The sequence below is a fragment of the Penicillium griseofulvum genome, assembly GCF_001561935.1.
Source record: "Penicillium griseofulvum strain PG3 chromosome Unknown contig_86, whole genome shotgun sequence".
NCBI classification, from domain to species: Eukaryota; Fungi; Ascomycota; class Eurotiomycetes; order Eurotiales; family Aspergillaceae; genus Penicillium; species Penicillium griseofulvum.
In genome coordinates, this window is record NW_024467473.1 from 990,792 (window position 1) to 1,007,974 (window position 17,183).

The following is a 17,183-nucleotide window of genomic DNA, read 5'->3' on the forward strand; positions in this document are numbered from 1 at the left end:
ATGTATCTCTTTAGATCTCAAAAAGCAGTTCGAAAAAAAAAAAGAAAAAGAAAAAGTAGGAAGCGCGAAAACGCGTCAAATGTAGCCCACGTGGACGTGTCTACTATTGGTGGGGCTGAGATAAGAACCTGGGGTCACCCTAGTGGGCATCTTTTTACATTCCAATCTTCCAAGTGTTCGGACTTCATTGCTATTATGGCTCCAAATACGTTTGCCGAGAGATCCACAATACTGCCGGTATTTCCTTTAGAGCTGTGGGATATCATCATTGAATACCTACGCGATGAAGAATCTGCCCAACATCTGAGTCGACTTGCTCAATCATGTGTCACGCTTTATGAAAGAATTAACCCTCAACTCTACACCTCTGTCCGCCTGTCCAATCCAGAAAGCGGTGCTCGTCTTGCTCTCACGATAGAGCAGCGCCCAGATCTAGCACCGCTCATCCGTGAGATTCGACACAAGCAGGATGCTGGGCAAGAATTCTGGTCCCATCGTCATTTCCAATTCTACAAAACGGCTGTACTTTTACCGAATTTGGAGAAGCTGAGTTTGAGAAAAAATCCCAGACCCTTTGATTCTACTAGGTGGCGCAGTAAAGTTGCTAGGGATGAGGCTATGTTGCAATGGCTGGGAAAGATTGCCACTGGATCAGCCACCGTTAAAGAGTACCGAGAGTTGGGATTTGGGCCTTTAGGAGAATCATCGTTTAGTCCTCCGGATGACGAGCTAGCTCACTTACGAGGCCGCGTGGTTGGAACCTTGTTCTTGCACGCCTCCCTTGCAAACCCGCCGGGTCTGCCCGCTCTCCGTGTTTGTGAGTCTTATAACTGGCTCTGTCTCCTGAATCGAAAGTTTAATGTTATCAGGTCATATCGGAAGCGACTATAATCATGACGAGAACAATGCCAAGATGGACGGCACATGTCTGCCCCTTTTCAATGAGACGCTATTCCGTCATCCAGGTTTACGAAAACTCTGTATTACTGGTGCTACTTTCCAGTTTACCAAGCCTGACATTCCACCAAAAACCACATCGTCACCTCTGGAGGAACTTACCCTTTTGAACTGCATCATAAACCCAGGGGATCTCGAAACAGTACTCGATTATCCAGAAGCCTTGAAGCGGTTTACCTTCAGAGGCCCTAGGTCGCATTTGGTAGACCTCGGGGAAGAACCCTTATGTTATGTTCACTCCACGCTCGCACACGAAGATACCCTGGAATACATGGATTACGATCTTTACTGGGGCGGTGATGAGGAGGCAGATTTCGGTGAACTAGTTTCCCTCAAGCATCTCACAACAACTCTCGCCACACTTACAGGGAGGGAATGCATGGAACTGGATCCCCTTGATGATACTTTGCCGCCAAATCTCGAGAGTCTCACGATACGATACGATGAAGTGAAGGCATGGCTTCCCTCGGCTATCTATGAGATGGTGAAAGATAAAAAACTCGCAAAGCTGCGTCGCTTTACCTGCGAGGTACCGGAAAATATGGAACAGCTTCCATCAATCAATAAAGACAAGGTCAACCCCTCCGCCACCGAGATATGTCAGGAGGGTAACACCTGGAAAAGCAAGTTCGCAGAGCTGAATGTGGAGATGTCCATGATCTCCGTTCCTTACCCGCCTGAACTGCCCAGATACAACGTGTGTGCTTGCGAATGCCTGCCCTTTTACCACCGGATGTCCTACCACCCGAAAAAACCACTGCTAACTCCTTGGGAGGAAAACGAGGGGGAGGAGGACGTGTTCTTTGATGACTGGGCCGATGTTGATGATGAATTTGACCTTGATATGCTTATGGATGATCTTGCGGAGGAGCCTGGATCTGACGCCTCGGCTTGAGGGGTTTATTTAATAGGACTACCAGGTTCGATGCATCACTTGTTATTTTATTGTGATATGTCTTTTTCAAATATTCATATCAAATTCCAGCATATTCCATGTATAGGTTTCTGTCTCAGGCCCACGCTAAAACTTAATAATTTAGCTTCATTTTCCATACAAGGAACCTGCTGCAAGATTCAGCACACGGGGCTTTCACGGACAGCCGCGTGTAACGCCAGGCCTAGAATCTACCCTGACTGACTTCCATCCCTTGATAAAGGGCTGAATCCATCGCTTAGAGAGACTCACAATCTTGCAGTCCTCAGGATATTGTAATCTGGTGAAGTCTTTAGCGGGGCTCACCATATGCATGCAAAGTGATGCTCTGACCAAGCCTGGCAGGTATTCCGCATATTAGGAGTTCCCGAGTTTAGGACATAAAAATGACCATCGAGTATCCAAAATAGACTAGGGCTTCTGCGTCTATATTGTACTTCTATATTTTTAAAGACAATGGCTTTATTCAAACTAGGGCATTTGTTTATGGCTTGCCCAAATGCTGCATGGTGGCTCGAGATTATATAGCATCGCCAGTCTATGCTCTGTTCTTCTTCCTAAATATCATTCAGAATTTAAAATATATTTTACTATCTTACTTTATAGAATATAGGGCATCTGAATTTTTGATTTTTGTTCCTGAGAATAAGATCTATGGTTATGACGTCACTGGTTTTCCGATAGTCTTCGATACCTCCGACTTCTTCGTATATGTTGTACAACACAGATATTCAAAGGAAAAAGAAAGCCGTTCCAATGTCAAATTTTGTCAAATCCTGTGTTTTCGAACTCTGAAATCCTCTAATACAGCATACACTACCCCCCAAAACTTCTAAATTTACCTGGGCAAACTTCGTTTCTTATCAAAACGTCATCGTCCCCATGCGCCGGTTTATATGCGCCAAGGATGTGCCGCTGTGGATGATCCCCTGCGATTCCAGTCATTTTAACCCGGGGCTGGCATGACGAGGTCTGAGCCTGAAGGTGTGGAACCCCATTATTGGGGTTAAAGAGGGTCGATGATGCAAAACCCACTTTGGGCCAGATATATTAATGGCCCTTGGTTTCCAAGTTTCCCCATTCCGATTCCTTTTTCCGCGACTGTTATCTAGTTTGACCCGCACTTCAAGCGCCTGCACATAGCAATCAAAAGCGCTTCTCGGTTTATGAGTGGTTGATAAAGAAGTAATTATACGCCTCAAGGCAGCGATCACCGTCATTGTACCCGCACGCCCCACACCCTTCATGGCAAATAGATTCGGACTTCAAAGTGTCCGACTCGACATGGACACCGCTCGGGCCGATATTTATGGCCCCAATCTCATTGTCCCTAAGGATTTCGTGCCTTCAACTTCTGACCATATATTTGAATCCGATATGGCCAAGCACGAAGTCTCATCAACAGATACCTCACCAATTAATACACCTATGCCAAATCCTCCTACGGTCACTAGTGATGATTTTGCACTAGCCTTTGATATTGATGGCGTTCTCATTAAGGGCGGCGAGCCCATTCCTGCGGCCATTGATGCCATGAAGTATATCAACGGTGAAAATCCCTACGGAGTCAAAGTGTAAGTTTTTACCTATGTTATTCTACTTTCATAACTCCATAGTACCCCTCACACCAGGTTGAGGGGTAAAAATTGTCAAAATAAAGGAAGAATTTGAATCTAACTGCAATATCCTAGTCCTTATATCTTCTTGACCAACGGCGGGGGGAAGACAGAGAAAGAGCGATGCCTCGATCTCAGCAGACAACTCGACCTAGAAGTTGACCCTGGCCAGTTCATCTGTGGTCACACACCCATGCGCGATATGGCAGAGCGATACCACACCGTCTTGGTGGTTGGTGGCGAGGGTGAGAAATGCCGCGTTGTGGCTGAGGGATACGGATTCAAGGATGTTATCACACCCGGAGATATCATCAAGACGAGACACGATACTACTCCGTTCCGAACGTTGACAGATGAGGAACATGATAATTCCCGACTGCTCGACCTAGATAAGGTCCGCATCGAAGCGATTTTCGTCTTCGCAGATAGTCGCGACTGGGCCGGTGATCAGCAAATCATTCTAGACTGCCTCATGACCAAAGACGGCTGGTTAAATACACGGTCGGAGACCTTTACCGAAGGCCCACCGGTTTTCTTCTCGCACACTGATGTGGTTTGGTCAACATCGCATGAACACTCACGTCTTGGAATGGGAGCGCTGCGTGCTTCCCTTGAGGCCGTATACACGGCTATCACAGGCAAAGACCTGAACACCGTCGCTTTCGGTAAACCGCAAATCGGAACATATGCATTTGCCACCCGGCTTTTGCAGGAGTGGCGAAAGGACTCGTGTGGCATTGACAAACCTCCGTCTACGGTGTACTTCATTGGTGATACTCCCGAGTCTGACATCCGCGGTACAAATGAATTCAACAACACCACGAAAAATGATTGGTTCTCGATTCTGGTTAAGACTGGAGTCTACCAGGATGGTGATGTCCCGCGGTACCCACCTAGGAAGATATGCGACAATGTTTTTGACGCTGTCAAATTTGCCATTGAGCGCGAGCACCGAAAGACTTCCAAGGGCACAACTGTTTCCGAGCTCGACTTTGACTCCCAGGAAGTTTCCAAATGAGCTGGTTTTTGTGTGATCTTTCGCTCATGGCTTCGTTTCCTCAACCGATCTCACGTCCAATCTAGTCCATTACTACGTTTTCCTCACGACCTGTTTGATATGATTCCCAGTTCTCTTGAACTTCTGCCATTTGTCCCGTTTCATAGCACAGGTGTTTTTACACATACAGTTCCATATAGGTTAGATATATTCCAGCACCACCGGCGCCTTTGAATGAATTACACAATGATCAATGATAAACATTCGAAATTAAAAATGACTATAATATTCGGCTACTTGTAGCGTAGAATGCATTATTAAAATGCAGTTTCGTCATTTTCTCAACTGGTACATTTCATCGTTCGACATCGTGCCTCTCTGTTCAAACAGTGTCTGCATATTCTTGCCCGCTCTTATTACCCGGGTTCTCAAATTTGTCCTAACATTGATCATACCTACTCTAGACCCCACTTATTATGTCCCTAGTGAGACTCACACTCCTAGGATCATATCCGGCCCTGGTCCATTTTGCATATGAGAAAAGGCCTAGATAGATATACCTCAATAAGAACGGCGTTGCTAAGAAAATACAGCCAGAACAGCGAGTAATGGTAATCTCTATATACTGAGAGCTGTTCGGTAAAGATACTAGAATGTATGCCCTGTCCTAGGCTGCGGCTGTTCCCCCAGTAAACTTGGTAATCCGCACTTCTTCCTGGATATCGGTCCGAGAATAACTCCACCTCTTCCGAAGACCACAAGCAGTGCGAACATAGCAACGGAAATAGGAATCCACGTCGACGATCGATCAAAATCCCCAGCTCGTATAAGCAGATCAAACTAGTAGCCCTAAAATGCGATTTGTCGAGCGTACATTATTGAATACCTTACCTTGGCCTCTGAAAGCTGATCTACTACTAGATTATAATTTCTGCTATGTCATTTCATGCATATGGAAAAGTACTTCGTCCAGCATGAACATTCGCTGGGCTTGTCACGCAACAGCACTTCCAAGGTTGTCAATACGATAGATTACCTAGTATAACTCAAAATCTAGGCTAGTTCTAACTGCTTTTGCAGCCTTATGTGTTTTTCGAGTGTTTTTAATGATTCCTTTTTATTAATGACTAGCTAGTTAGTTATTAGTTAACTGATTAGTTTACTAGGCTTCACAAAGGCATTAGAAGCCTGAATATTGAGGCTCCCCGCCCTGTGGTTGACATGACCCACCATACGGGAAAGTTCTCTCATACAATAATCTCTCACTGAGCAGTATATCCAGGAAATCCCATAGTGAGAAAGCACCGCCAGGTAACAATAATGGTACGAACTCTCAGTAATTAACCCCATATACCATCACTCATGCGCCAACTAGGTCCCCAGAACAGAGGCAGTGTACCTCAATGATGCCACACTACGGACATTGACCACGGAGGTTCTATCCTCCCAGCCAATACCATCACTCTCTGAAGAAGAAAAGAGCTTGGCCAAAAGCGTACCGGCAGAATATAATGCAATCACCATGCACCGGACTATCTTCTACGCACAAGGAGGCGGACAGCCCAGCGACACCGGCGCGATTGGACCAGTAGACCAAGATCCCACGTTTGAAGTCTCACTGGTACGCAAGACGCCCGATGGACGGTTCCTGCATTTTGGAAAATTCCTACACGCCGCCTCTTCCTTCGTTGCGGGCCAGCCTGTCGTGCAGAAGGTCGATGACTCAAAACGCAACTATCATTCCCGGCTTCATACAGCTGGTCACATCGTTGGGCTGGCCATGCAGCTTCTGATGCCGGATAAGAAAAAGGTCAAGGCGAATCATTTCCCCAGGGAGGCTTCTATGGAGTATGAGGGGTTGCTCTATAATGAGCACAAGCCGATTATCCAGGAGAAGGTCGATGAGCTTGTACGGTTAGATCTGCCGATTCTCATTTCTTGGCTTCAGGGTGCTACACAGGTTGGGGATGGGGAGGGTGCTGAAGAGGGTCGTTCTCATGATGGTCGTACCCGGATTGCGAGCATAGGTGGGCTCGATCACAATCCCTGTGGTGGTACTCATGTTGCGAAGACGAGTTTGGTTGGGTCGATCATTATCCGCAAGATCAGTCGTCAGAAGGGAATTAGTCGGGTGGCTTATGATGTTTCCCCGGGAATTGAGGCATAGGTAGCTTTGAATTTGCTTGCCATTATGGCTCATATGAAATAATTTTCGGAAATTAGTTGGGGAGATGTTGAAATTATAAATACATGCTCTAACGCTGGAGAAAGGTTCTATGTTTAATCACAAAATCATAATGTGAACTCATTGTCCAGCCAATGCTTCATCACGATCTTGCCCTCTCGGAACCCATCTTTCTCGGCCCGGACGATGATAGCTGCGTGGCTATGGAGGTGCTTCTGTATGTGGACAGGATATTTCCGAATTCCCACAGCGTTGAGGGAATCGATTATGCCAAATTGTTCATCACTCAATGCAAGCTTAGGAGAATGTGTCGAAACCTCCGTCGTTGATGAAAATCTAGCCGATGCATGCATCGATTCAGCATCCGTCCCATTTTGCGCAGACTTCTCATGCGCCGCGTCGGACACGTCGGTATCGCTGTTGGACAAATAGGCTGGTTCTTGTATAGCGCTGACGTTCTCAAACGCCTGCTCCATGGCATGCTGAGCCTCTTGGATCAAAACTGGTACTCTGTATCTTCCGAAACGCTCGCCATTTTCCCCAACTTCATGCATACGAATGCGCCTTGAGCTGCGACATGTTTGGATCCCGGCGTTTATCAAGAAGAGTGTAGAAGCCAGAGGCACGAGAACAACGAGCAGGACCGACAGAGGTATCCAAATGGTCACTGATTTCAATTTCTTCCAGAATCGCGCTGCTGTAGACTCAGATTTTCTTTCCACCGGAGGAAGCACATGAAGGTCGGGATCGATAATGACGTCTTCATAACCCTTGACATAGTTGATATTCACGGCTTCCAGATCCCGGAATGGGTCCACTTTAGAGAGACCGGATGTATAGTAGAGAACTGAGCGGTCATTGACGATATTCGCATAAACACTCCGCCGCCGGAACTTCTTCAGACCCGTTATGAAAATACTCCCTGGATCAGCCATAACACCGAGCAGTGGCCGCCCAGTATCTCGGAAGGAATCGACCAACCACATTTGGCGGCCAGATGCCGAAATTGTCTTCGGCCCTAGAACATTGAAAACCTGATCCTTGTACCCTTTCAGCGGGGCTCTCACTCCAACATGTGGCGTGGCAAAGGTCGTGAAGTTCATGGGTTCTAGCTTATCCAGCCAGCCACGCGCATTGAGCAAGCCGATCGCGTAGCGCGCGAGCAGACCACCAAGCGAGTATCCAATCACACTGATCTTTTTGATCTTTTGTCCCTTCTCGGCTAGAGATTCAAGCGTCTCCTCTACCTCGTGCACTAATCGTTCTCCGCCCAACTCGATTCCATCATAGGTATAGTTGCCGCTGTTTGCTTTCGGACAGAAAATGTAGACGTTGCTACCATATCTATCTCTCAGTGCGGATGCGATATAATCGAGGTGTGAAGGATTTCCCCAAAGTCTATTGAGAATATTCGTCGCATTAGCGGGCTTATCAATACGTCATTTGCAAGGGGAAAGCGGCATACCCGTGAACCAAAACACAGAGGTGGTCGGCTTTAGAGGTATCTAGTGTTGTTTCGCTTGTTGATTCCATCCTTGAGAATTAAACTGATTTCAGGAGAAAATAAGAAAAGGATCTACCTAAGTAATATTTTAACCTGCGGATGTCTGTTCATCCGAAGGCCGCCCATCTGCGTCAGCCTGGAGCTATCGGCGATAAGGCGATCTCCGTGCCAGGCGAATTCCCGGACAACGTAGATGTGTATGTGTACATTGTTGTAGGAGATTGTGGAGTATAAAATCACAGTGAAAAGCAAGATATGCTCTTTAACATCAGACGCACAAATTGGTAGAAAATAACATCAGATGAACAGTTCATCACAGATTGGATTTCTGCCTATAATATTAGGCATGTGTTTGTCTTCTTTGCATCCTTGACTTATCAATTCGCTGAACAGCTTCCAATGTTGTCCTCCAGTGATATCAATCTGATCTCTTTATCCCTTCAAATCTGCTTTTTACCTTAGGCGCCAGTTAACTTGTTTGGGTTAGCGCAGTTTGGCTCGTTTTTAATGGTGTTCGCTATAAGCAAGCGCTTATTGATGCGATAGCGTTACTTGCAATATTCCTTTCGACCTATTCAGTGCACAAAAAAAACACTTGAGACCTAGATATTTGCATCTTAACCTGTCTTCTCATCCGGTCATTCATCATGTTCACATCGCTCGGCCGTTTCGGGGCAATTCCATGCCCGCAAGGCCAGGATTGCACTCTTTTGAGATGCATATTCTCTCATGATAATGAGCCGGCACCAGCTAAGGCCCAGCCTTTGAAGATTCCTGTGTCAGGTGACGATGGCCCTCCTGCTAAACGGGCCAAAGTGGAAAGCACACAGGTGCCGGGGCCTTCCATTCCATCTTGCAACTTAAAAGAATCACCCGTTGAAATGGGGCGGCGACCATCGAAATCGGTTGCTTCCAAGAAAAATCAAAATACACAAGACACTCCAAAAGCTCAAGAATCCGCCCAACCCACCTCAGCCCATGGCCAACCAAACCCTTCGGGGACCGAGCCTGCAAAGCGCACTAATACCACATCCGCTGGATCTTCATCGCAACTCCCTCCTCGCAAGGCTCCAAAAGAAACTTTGAATCCTCGCATGCTTGCCCATGCACCGGCAACTCATGGCAGTCGGACTGCCATTCTCCAAAAGCTGCACTCCGCCATGACTGCCCTGAATGAAAAGCTACGAAAGGACAAGAATAGCTCGAATAGATGTTTCATCCTAACTCCCGATGAACTCATCACAATGGCTCTGGACGAGGAAGAAAAGTTCGCGAGAGACAGTCCAAGCGTTTACGGCAATGTTATCAAACTTCGAATCGTGAGAGTTACGAAAATGGGCATCGACGAGTGGGTCAAGGAGGTGATGTCCCATCTGAATGCGCGATATTATAAGATAAACCCCGTCCAGAAGCCTCGGGCAATTCCCATAACTAGCAACACAGGCCTCACTCCCGCAGAAGAAATCGCAGTTGTATCTCAGCTAGTCACACCCCTCACTGGCCTTGAAGAACATGGGTATATCACAAAACAACCCACGAACGCAGATATTGAATACGCCAAAAGAGGTGTTGGTGGGTCCAAGGGCTGGGAGAAGTGTGACAGATGCGGTCAACGATTCCAGGTGTTCCCAGGGCGTCGCGAAGATGGTGCCCTGGCCAGCGGTGGCCACTGTAACTATCATCCAGGACGGCCCGTTTACCCTCAACGCAAGAAAACAGACCATGTCACCGGTCCCTCCCAGCCCTACTTTCCCTGCTGCGGCGAAGCATTGGGAACGTCTACCGGCTGCACCAGAGCCGAGACACATGTCTTCAAGGTCTCGGAGGCCAAACGACTTGCATCCATCCTTCAATTCCAGACAACTCCATCTCAGCCAGGAAAAGGACCACTAGAACCGGTCTCTATCGATTGCGAAATGGGATACACGACATTGGGTCTCGAACTGATTCGTCTCACTGCGGTGAGCTGGCCTGAAGGCCGTGATCTCCTTGATGTGCTTGTCCGGCCTATGGGCGAGGTGTTAGATCTCAACACACGCTTCTCCGGTGTCACGCCACAACACTATGCTTCCGCAAAGCCATATGGCACTCCAATTCCCAGCATATCTTCACCGTCAGCAGACGGGGAAAAAAAAACCAACCCACCCTTGCAACTTGTTCAGTCACCCGCGGAGGCGCGCGAGCTCCTCCTAAAGCTCCTCCAGCCTGAGACACCTCTCATCGGCCATGCAATCGACAATGACCTTAACGCTTGCCGTATCATCCACCCTACCGTCATTGACACCGTCCTCCTTTATCCCCACCCTAAGGGTCTCCCAATTCGTTTGAGTCTCAAAATCCTTGCTCAAAGGCACCTTAGCCGTGACATCCAGGTCGGGGACAATGGGCACGACTCAAAGGAGGATTCAATTGCTACAGGTGATCTTGTGAGAGTGAAAGTGGGCTACAAATGGAAAGAGTTGAAGAAGGACGGACATAAAATCGAGGGGGGCAAGTTGATCCATCCAGAGGGCCGAGTGTCAACAATCACCTCTTCATGGACCGTTGTCCAGAAGAGAAAGTCCAGCAGATAATCCTGGACATGTATCCCTAACCTCTATCTAGCGTATTTTGTTTTTGACTTTTTGTATACGATACCCATGCCTGTGTGGACTGACGACAATCTACAATATGTTCTACATTATTATTACTCAGTAAGAAGATGAGGGTATAAACTTTTTTAGTTTTATTCGTGGCCTCATAGACCAATCTTATCCCCCCATGGCTCTCGCTCTCAATCCAAACAGACGTTCCAAGCGCGACACACACAGACTAGACCCGATCGATCAACGGGACGAAGAAACAAGACATGTCAGGAGCGACACGCTTATTCCTCATCCTCCTCAGCCTCGTCGTTGACGACGTTGTAGAAGCGGAGCTCGTAGACACCCTTGGAGGTGGAGACGACGCGGAGCCAGTCACGGAGCTGCTGCTTCTTGAGGTACTTCTTGGTGCTAAATGACAGAAAAGGCAATGGTCAACAAGACTGTACTCCAATATATCGGGAATAATCCCGGGGAATAGACAAACTCACAGGTACTTCAGGTAGCGGCCGGAGAAGGGGATGTGAGCAACAACCTCGATCTTGCCATCGCCGGACTGGGAGATGACGACCTTCTCGCCGAGGTTACCGACACGGCCCTCGACCTTGATGCGGTCGTGGAGGAACTTCTCGAAGGCAGAGACATCGAAGATCTTGTCGCTAGCGGGCTGGGAAGCGTTGATAACGAACTTCTGGGTGACCTTCTGGGCCTTGCGGCCGTGAGCCTATACCACATAGAATCGAATTAGCCTACTGCTCCATAATGTCGAGCCCCAGTGGTAGTCTCGCGGGTCCGTCTTCGACGACATTGAGACTCGATAGATTTTTCAATATCGAGTTTCATTGTCTGATCGAAGACGAGCCCGCAGAGACTCCGGTGGGGGGAACAGCAAAGCGATTTGGACTTCAACGTACAGCAGCGGGAGCCATTGTTAATGGATTGGGGGAGGATGGATTTTTGGGGATTGGGGAAAGGTCGCAAAGAGGTGAATATCCTGCGCCGGCGAGAGAGTGGTCAAGACAACTTCCTAAATTTCACGGTGGAGCCAATTTGGTTATCAAAAATTCACGGCCAGAGGTGTGTTACACTAGACTTAATTGGGACATAGGTTAGGGCAAACTACTGTTAGTCAGCTTAGTGAGTCAGCACATCGCTTAACCCGCTAGGCAACCATCGGGGTTAAACCTTAACGCCGATTGGCTCGGTTAATTTCGCTAATAGCCGAGGATCCACACTCTCGGGGTATAAAGCGCTCCCCGGGGCCTCAGAACTTCCTCTTCTTTTCTTTCTTCTTCAGCTCTCTTTGCCTATTGGCTTAGATCAAGTGTAGTATCTGTTCTTTTCAGTTTAATCTCTGAAAGTTTCCGTCCAGGAAACACTTTGATTATTCCTATTTTTGGACCTCGTGACTTGGCCTCTGTGCTTGCGCATGCCTCGTCGCACAGTGTCATTGGGCTCACACTACCCCCGATCGACGCGAACCCCATTTTCATCACTTGTTCGGCATGTCCGGGCACTTGGAGAAGATGTCTTCAGTCAGTAGTATAGTATCCTATAGAGTTGATAGTTCCAGTCGTCCCTTGGTCATGTTATGATGCCATCAACTATTGTTCCATCCTACAATGTAATCCCTTGGTCGAACAGAAGCTAGGCCATCCACAACTCCATGAACACATTCAAACACTGGGAAATGAATCAAGCAGTTTCGACAGAGCGTTACCATTACAGATCCCCTAGCTGTCAGCTATGTCGTAGACTGTAGATCACGTCCTACGATGTACTTCTTAATTAGATATATTGAGTGATACACTGAGTCGTTAGACCAAGCAGTTCACACAACGCGTGGCCGCTAGTCTCACTATGCCTAGGTGTTGTACACAACAATGTAGATCAGTCACATGACGCGATAGCTTCAATCGCGGGGGCAATCGATAAGCCTTCCATTTTTTTCTCACTCAGCATACTCCAATCCGTCGATACAAAATCTGCCATCGCAATGGGTTCTATCGTCCTCCCTCACTTGCAAACAGCCTGGCATGTGGACCAGGCTATCCTATCTGAAGAAGAACGTCTGGTGGTGATCCGATTCGGGCGGGACCATGACCCCGACTGTGAGAGCCACCCGCATTCATTGCCAGGGTCTCAGACTAACCCACTCTCTCAGGTATTCGTCAAGATGAACTCCTCTACAAGATCGCCGAACGTGTAAAGAGTGAGACACCAAGATATCCTGAAAGGCAACCAAACAGCTGCTAACGGTCCTACCCCAAGACTTCGCCGTCATCTATCTATGCGACCTCGACCAGGTTCCAGACTTCAACCAGATGTATGAGCTGTATGATCCTATGACGATCATGTTCTTCTACCGCAACAAACATATGATGTGCGATTTTGGCACGGGAAACAACAATAAGTTGAACTGGGTGCTGGAGGACAAGCAGGAGTTGATTGACATCATTGAGACGATATACAAGGGCGCCAAGAAGGGCCGTGGTCTGGTGGTCAGCCCCAAAGGTACTTTTCACTTCAATTCCTATGAGCGCCATTCGCTAACAGCTGGCTTTTACAGATTACTCGACCAGATACCGATACTAAGCAGTGTCCCCCTCGCCGCATGATCACCCTGGCACTGGCCAGTGTGTGTATTGCTTTCTTACGATATTCACGACGATCACTAGACTTGCTCTGGCAACAATAAAACCTGCAAATATGGTCATGGTTCTGGAGTTCTTTTTGTTTCCGGGGGGAGTCGTTTTTGCAGTCGTTTTGATTGGGGATGAACACAAGTTACTACACAAGCTTCATTTCTTGAGATCAAAATCACTTAATTAGCAACTGAGAATACTCAACAGCTCTATCAATCGTTTCTTGAGTAGTAGCTGTAGGTTGGTATCATAAATCATCGTAAAGTGGCCCCATACGACCTTCATTTGGAGGAAATTTCATCTTCAAAAAGTGAAATAGATTTCAAGAAGCGACATCACAGCTTTTCATATAACTCTTAATTCAAACAAAGACTTGTGGCGTGCTGCGTGAGCTATCCTATTTTTTCAACCTGGATTTTGACGTAACACACTTCTAAACACCACACCTCACAGTTCTGCCTTCATTTCTCTCAAATACCTGTCTGCAACCACAATCAAGCAACAAAATGATTGACCAACGCATTTTTGAGAATCTCCAGACGAAGATCGACGAGGAGGGTACCGTCCGGGATGTAAGTTATATCGACGCGTTCTGAGCTTGGTGAATTCTTCACGCGCCAAGCCTACACCGAAACAAGACCCTTGAGCCAGGAATATCGACGAACAGCTAACAATTTTGGATAGGAGATACATGAGATTGTCCACACACTCGCTAGAAGAGGTATGCTCGGCAATTCGTGACCTCGACCGTGACTTCCAGGGTGTTTGCCCTGTCGGGGGCGGCACTCCCGGACTGAAGTCACAGGTTGAATATGAGGACTGATGTTGACTGATACAGGACGTTCCACACAGGCGATCCTGTCTCGGGCTCATTCCACGCCCGCCGATCAACGTAAGTTTCTACTATTAATTGCATGTAGTCTGATGAGAGGTTTGGGTTATAATTCCATTCGCTCTTTGGACCTCACTGCCTGATCACTCCTCTTTTCTCTCTTTTCTTCGCCATATAAGCTTTGAATCCCTACAATTTTCCCCGCAGCATTCCACACTATTTCCTCTACCTCTACTGGATCATCTTGCTGACTCCTACAATAGTGAAGCCTGTGCTTGACGATGTCACTAAGGAAATCCTTGCCCAGAAGGAAGAGGTTGCTCGCCTGAAGGCCGTGGCAGACCAACATCCCTTCTACAAGTACAACGGGCTATGGACCCGTGAGCTGCAAAATCTGGTTTGTTTTCTGAAATTCGATGTCCGAAGATTTCTGCTGATCCAATCTATCAGGTCGCCTCTATTGAGCTCTGCGCATGGCTAGGAGGACTTCAAGAGCACAAGGGACCCAGCTCAACATCTTTCATGACAATCGAAGATGTGGGCAAGTTCCTGGACAGTAAGTTTTGCTATCCCTATAAACACCGTATCCCTGTATTAATTTACAATACTTACTGTCATTCTTCTATTAGTTCCTGTCAACCTAAAGGAGCAGGATGCCTTCCACCTTACGATTGAGGAGTACCTACTGGCACTGATTGCCATGGTTGAAGAACTGGTTCGTTTCCGGAAATCTCAGATCTTTTCTGTTCAGCCACATCTAATTTGTTCCCAGGCTCGCTTGGCTGTCAACTCAGTCACCCTGGGTGACTACACCCGTCCCATGCAGATTGGCAACTTTGTCAAGGAATTGTTCGCTGGATTCCAGCTCTTGAACTTGAAGAACGATATCTTGCGTAAGCGCAGCGACGGTATCAAGTACAGCGTATGTTGAAATCATTGCAACGTCTATTTCATGGTTTTAAATTTCTAATTTGTGTGGCACTACAGGTCAAGAAGATCGAGGATGTGGTCTATGACCTGTCGCTACGGAATCTGGTTCCCAAGGGTGGTCCCTCTGCTTGAAGTATGGCATCAAGGACTCTCCTTCATACCGAGTCGGGCCTCATATTAGGCCGAAATTGGTATAGATCCAAGGAACTGATCTAGCGCCTTTTACAAAATCGGTATTAATGAGCTTTAATACTAAAATATGAACTAGTTACTACTGCCACTCGGTATTGTTCCCATCGTAGACCAAAATCATAAACTGAAAAGAACGAGTACATATGTCACAAGCCGAAGCACAGGGTTATAGATACAATAAAACAGATGTAGGTATCACCACAATCATTCAGAAAAGAACGCCTCAAACATAGCCTTACGACAACTTGGCCTGCTCAGCACCAGCCTCACTCTTCTTCAGCGAAGCAAGAGTACCCTCCTTCTTCGCCTTCTCAATCTCCTTAACAATGGTATCCTGGAGTCCCTCGGGCTTGGTAAGGGAAGCCCAGCGGCCAACAACCTTGCCATCGGCAGAGACAAGGAACTTCTCAAAGTTCCACTTAACGCGCTTCATGCCCAGGATTCCAGGCTGCTGCTCCTTCAAGAAATTCCACACCGGTGCAGCGTTAGCGCCATTCACATCCAATTTTCCGAGCACGGGGAATGTAACGCCATAGTTGAGCTGGCAGAAAGACTGGATATCATCATCCGAGCCGGGGTCTTGGTTGCCAAACTGGTTGCATGGGAATCCAATGACGGTGAAGTCTTCGGGGTACTGGGCCTTCAAGTTCTGGTAAAGCTTCTCCAGACCTTCAAACTGGGGAGTGAAGCCACATTTCGAGGCTGTGTTCACGACTAGCACGACCTTGCCGTTCAGCGAGGAGAGGGGGAAGGGTTCGCCCCTTTCTGTTCACATGCGGAGTTTGGTTAGCGGGTTAAGTTCTTCGGCGCATAAGGTGAGGGGAGAGGATAGGCAGGGTAGCGCGGGGTAGAGCGCGGGGCTTATACGTACTGTCGACAGGCTCAAAGTCAAAGAAAGATGTAGCAGACGACATGGTTGTTATTTGACGTGGATATGCGAGAAGAGGTGTTCGCGGGCGTAGATAGAATGACGTCGTTAAGAGGGTTGATCGGAGAGACTTGGCAGAATGGAGATTTTGCAAACACGAGACCATGACTCTCTTCTTGTATTCTGATAATTTCTAGATGGACCGAGGTCGAGTTACTTTATTACCAATTGGCCATGGGCTGGCCACGGGGTATCCAGACGGAATTGGAAGTCCTCCGAACCGATAATGACTGGGCTTTTGATCTGGCTGTCTTTTTATTGGTCAACTGGAATGTGCATAATATTATTCCAGTTATTCCAAACCATTGCTGACTGTAAATGAAATCTAGATCCAGGGCTTTGGATTAGGTCCCATGGTCATAAGCAGATTTTGTCAGCTTAGAATTTCAATACATATCAAATATATATATTGTAGGACTAAATATTACCTGCGTGATTATATATCATCAAGGTTATCGTGATAGTAATGCTGGTTTATATATAGAAGACCCAAAGCGATTAGAAATATATATACATGTTAAGCTATTTCAAATAATCTCAAAACAAAAAATAATTAAGATCCCCAAATAGGAAACACGTACATATGTATCCCTGAGGTCATGCCACATAGTTAGCCTAGCAAATCAAGACTACATACCCTGTTGTTTTCCGGAGAAGACGTTTAAAAGGCTCCAATCAAGCAACAATACGCACCATGTGGAGACCAAAGCTGGAGTGTCACTAGAGCAAAGTGTAAAGGATTTTCTAGAACTAGAACACTAGGGTGGCAAAGGAAAAATATGAATCTGTAGGAAGGCTGTTCCTCTGAAGCTGATTTCCTGGAAGTTACATAGAGGTTTTCAACACACTTATTATTGTACATGAAAAGCGAATCAATCATA

The 17,183-nt window shown here is 47.1% G+C and overlaps 9 protein-coding genes across 9 annotated transcripts; 6 read left to right on the plus strand and 3 right to left on the minus strand.

Moving 5' to 3' along the window:
• Positions 1–195: 195 nt before the first annotated feature.
• Positions 196–1,852, plus strand: PGRI_037150 (uncharacterized protein; the record flags this gene model as incomplete). The annotated part of the gene is made up of 2 exons (XM_040791428.1): positions 196–817; positions 870–1,852. 2 exons carry the CDS (start codon positions 196–198, stop codon positions 1,850–1,852), a joined length of 1,605 nt encoding a protein of 534 aa, XP_040645505.1.
• Positions 1,853–3,175: 1,323 nt separating this feature from the next.
• On the plus strand, positions 3,176–4,525 carry PGRI_037160 (phosphatidyl synthase; the record flags this gene model as incomplete). Its single annotated transcript, XM_040791429.1, has 2 exons — positions 3,176–3,465; positions 3,583–4,525. The coding sequence occupies 2 exons, from the start codon at positions 3,176–3,178 to the stop codon at positions 4,523–4,525; spliced, it is 1,233 nt and encodes a 410-aa protein (XP_040645506.1).
• Positions 4,526–5,824: 1,299 nt separating this feature from the next.
• PGRI_037170 (Translation elongation/initiation factor/Ribosomal, beta-barrel) lies at positions 5,825–6,671 on the plus strand (the record flags this gene model as incomplete). The annotated part of the gene is made up of 2 exons (XM_040791430.1): positions 5,825–5,827; positions 5,880–6,671. The coding sequence occupies 2 exons, from the start codon at positions 5,825–5,827 to the stop codon at positions 6,669–6,671; spliced, it is 795 nt and encodes a 264-aa protein (XP_040645507.1).
• A 125-nt stretch (positions 6,672–6,796) lies between these two features.
• Positions 6,797–8,222, minus strand: PGRI_037180 (lipase ROG1 family protein; the record flags this gene model as incomplete). Its single annotated transcript, XM_040791431.1, has 2 exons — positions 6,797–8,087; positions 8,155–8,222. 2 exons carry the CDS (start codon positions 8,220–8,222, stop codon positions 6,797–6,799), a joined length of 1,359 nt encoding a protein of 452 aa, XP_040645508.1.
• Positions 8,223–8,840: 618 nt separating this feature from the next.
• Positions 8,841–10,766, plus strand: rex3 (putative RNA exonuclease Rex3; the record flags this gene model as incomplete). Its single annotated transcript, XM_040791432.1, has 1 exon — positions 8,841–10,766. The coding sequence occupies one exon, from the start codon at positions 8,841–8,843 to the stop codon at positions 10,764–10,766; it is 1,926 nt and encodes a 641-aa protein (XP_040645509.1).
• Positions 10,767–11,059: 293 nt separating this feature from the next.
• On the minus strand, positions 11,060–11,704 carry PGRI_037200 (60S ribosomal protein eL22; the record flags this gene model as incomplete). Its single annotated transcript, XM_040791433.1, has 3 exons — positions 11,060–11,186; positions 11,267–11,499; positions 11,690–11,704. 3 exons carry the CDS (start codon positions 11,702–11,704, stop codon positions 11,060–11,062), a joined length of 375 nt encoding a protein of 124 aa, XP_040645510.1.
• Positions 11,705–12,771: 1,067 nt separating this feature from the next.
• Positions 12,772–13,370, plus strand: PGRI_037210 (DIM1 family thioredoxin-like protein; the record flags this gene model as incomplete). Its single annotated transcript, XM_040791434.1, has 4 exons — positions 12,772–12,886; positions 12,940–12,987; positions 13,047–13,289; positions 13,345–13,370. The coding sequence occupies 4 exons, from the start codon at positions 12,772–12,774 to the stop codon at positions 13,368–13,370; spliced, it is 432 nt and encodes a 143-aa protein (XP_040645511.1).
• Positions 13,371–13,926: 556 nt separating this feature from the next.
• On the plus strand, positions 13,927–15,314 carry PGRI_037220 (translin; the record flags this gene model as incomplete). Its single annotated transcript, XM_040791435.1, has 8 exons — positions 13,927–13,992; positions 14,105–14,141; positions 14,259–14,312; positions 14,516–14,649; positions 14,703–14,808; positions 14,882–14,967; positions 15,025–15,174; positions 15,240–15,314. 8 exons carry the CDS (start codon positions 13,927–13,929, stop codon positions 15,312–15,314), a joined length of 708 nt encoding a protein of 235 aa, XP_040645512.1.
• A 295-nt stretch (positions 15,315–15,609) lies between these two features.
• PGRI_037230 (glutathione peroxidase) lies at positions 15,610–16,288 on the minus strand (the record flags this gene model as incomplete). Its single annotated transcript, XM_040791436.1, has 2 exons — positions 15,610–16,139; positions 16,246–16,288. 2 exons carry the CDS (start codon positions 16,286–16,288, stop codon positions 15,610–15,612), a joined length of 573 nt encoding a protein of 190 aa, XP_040645513.1.
• Positions 16,289–17,183: the final 895 nt, after the last annotated feature.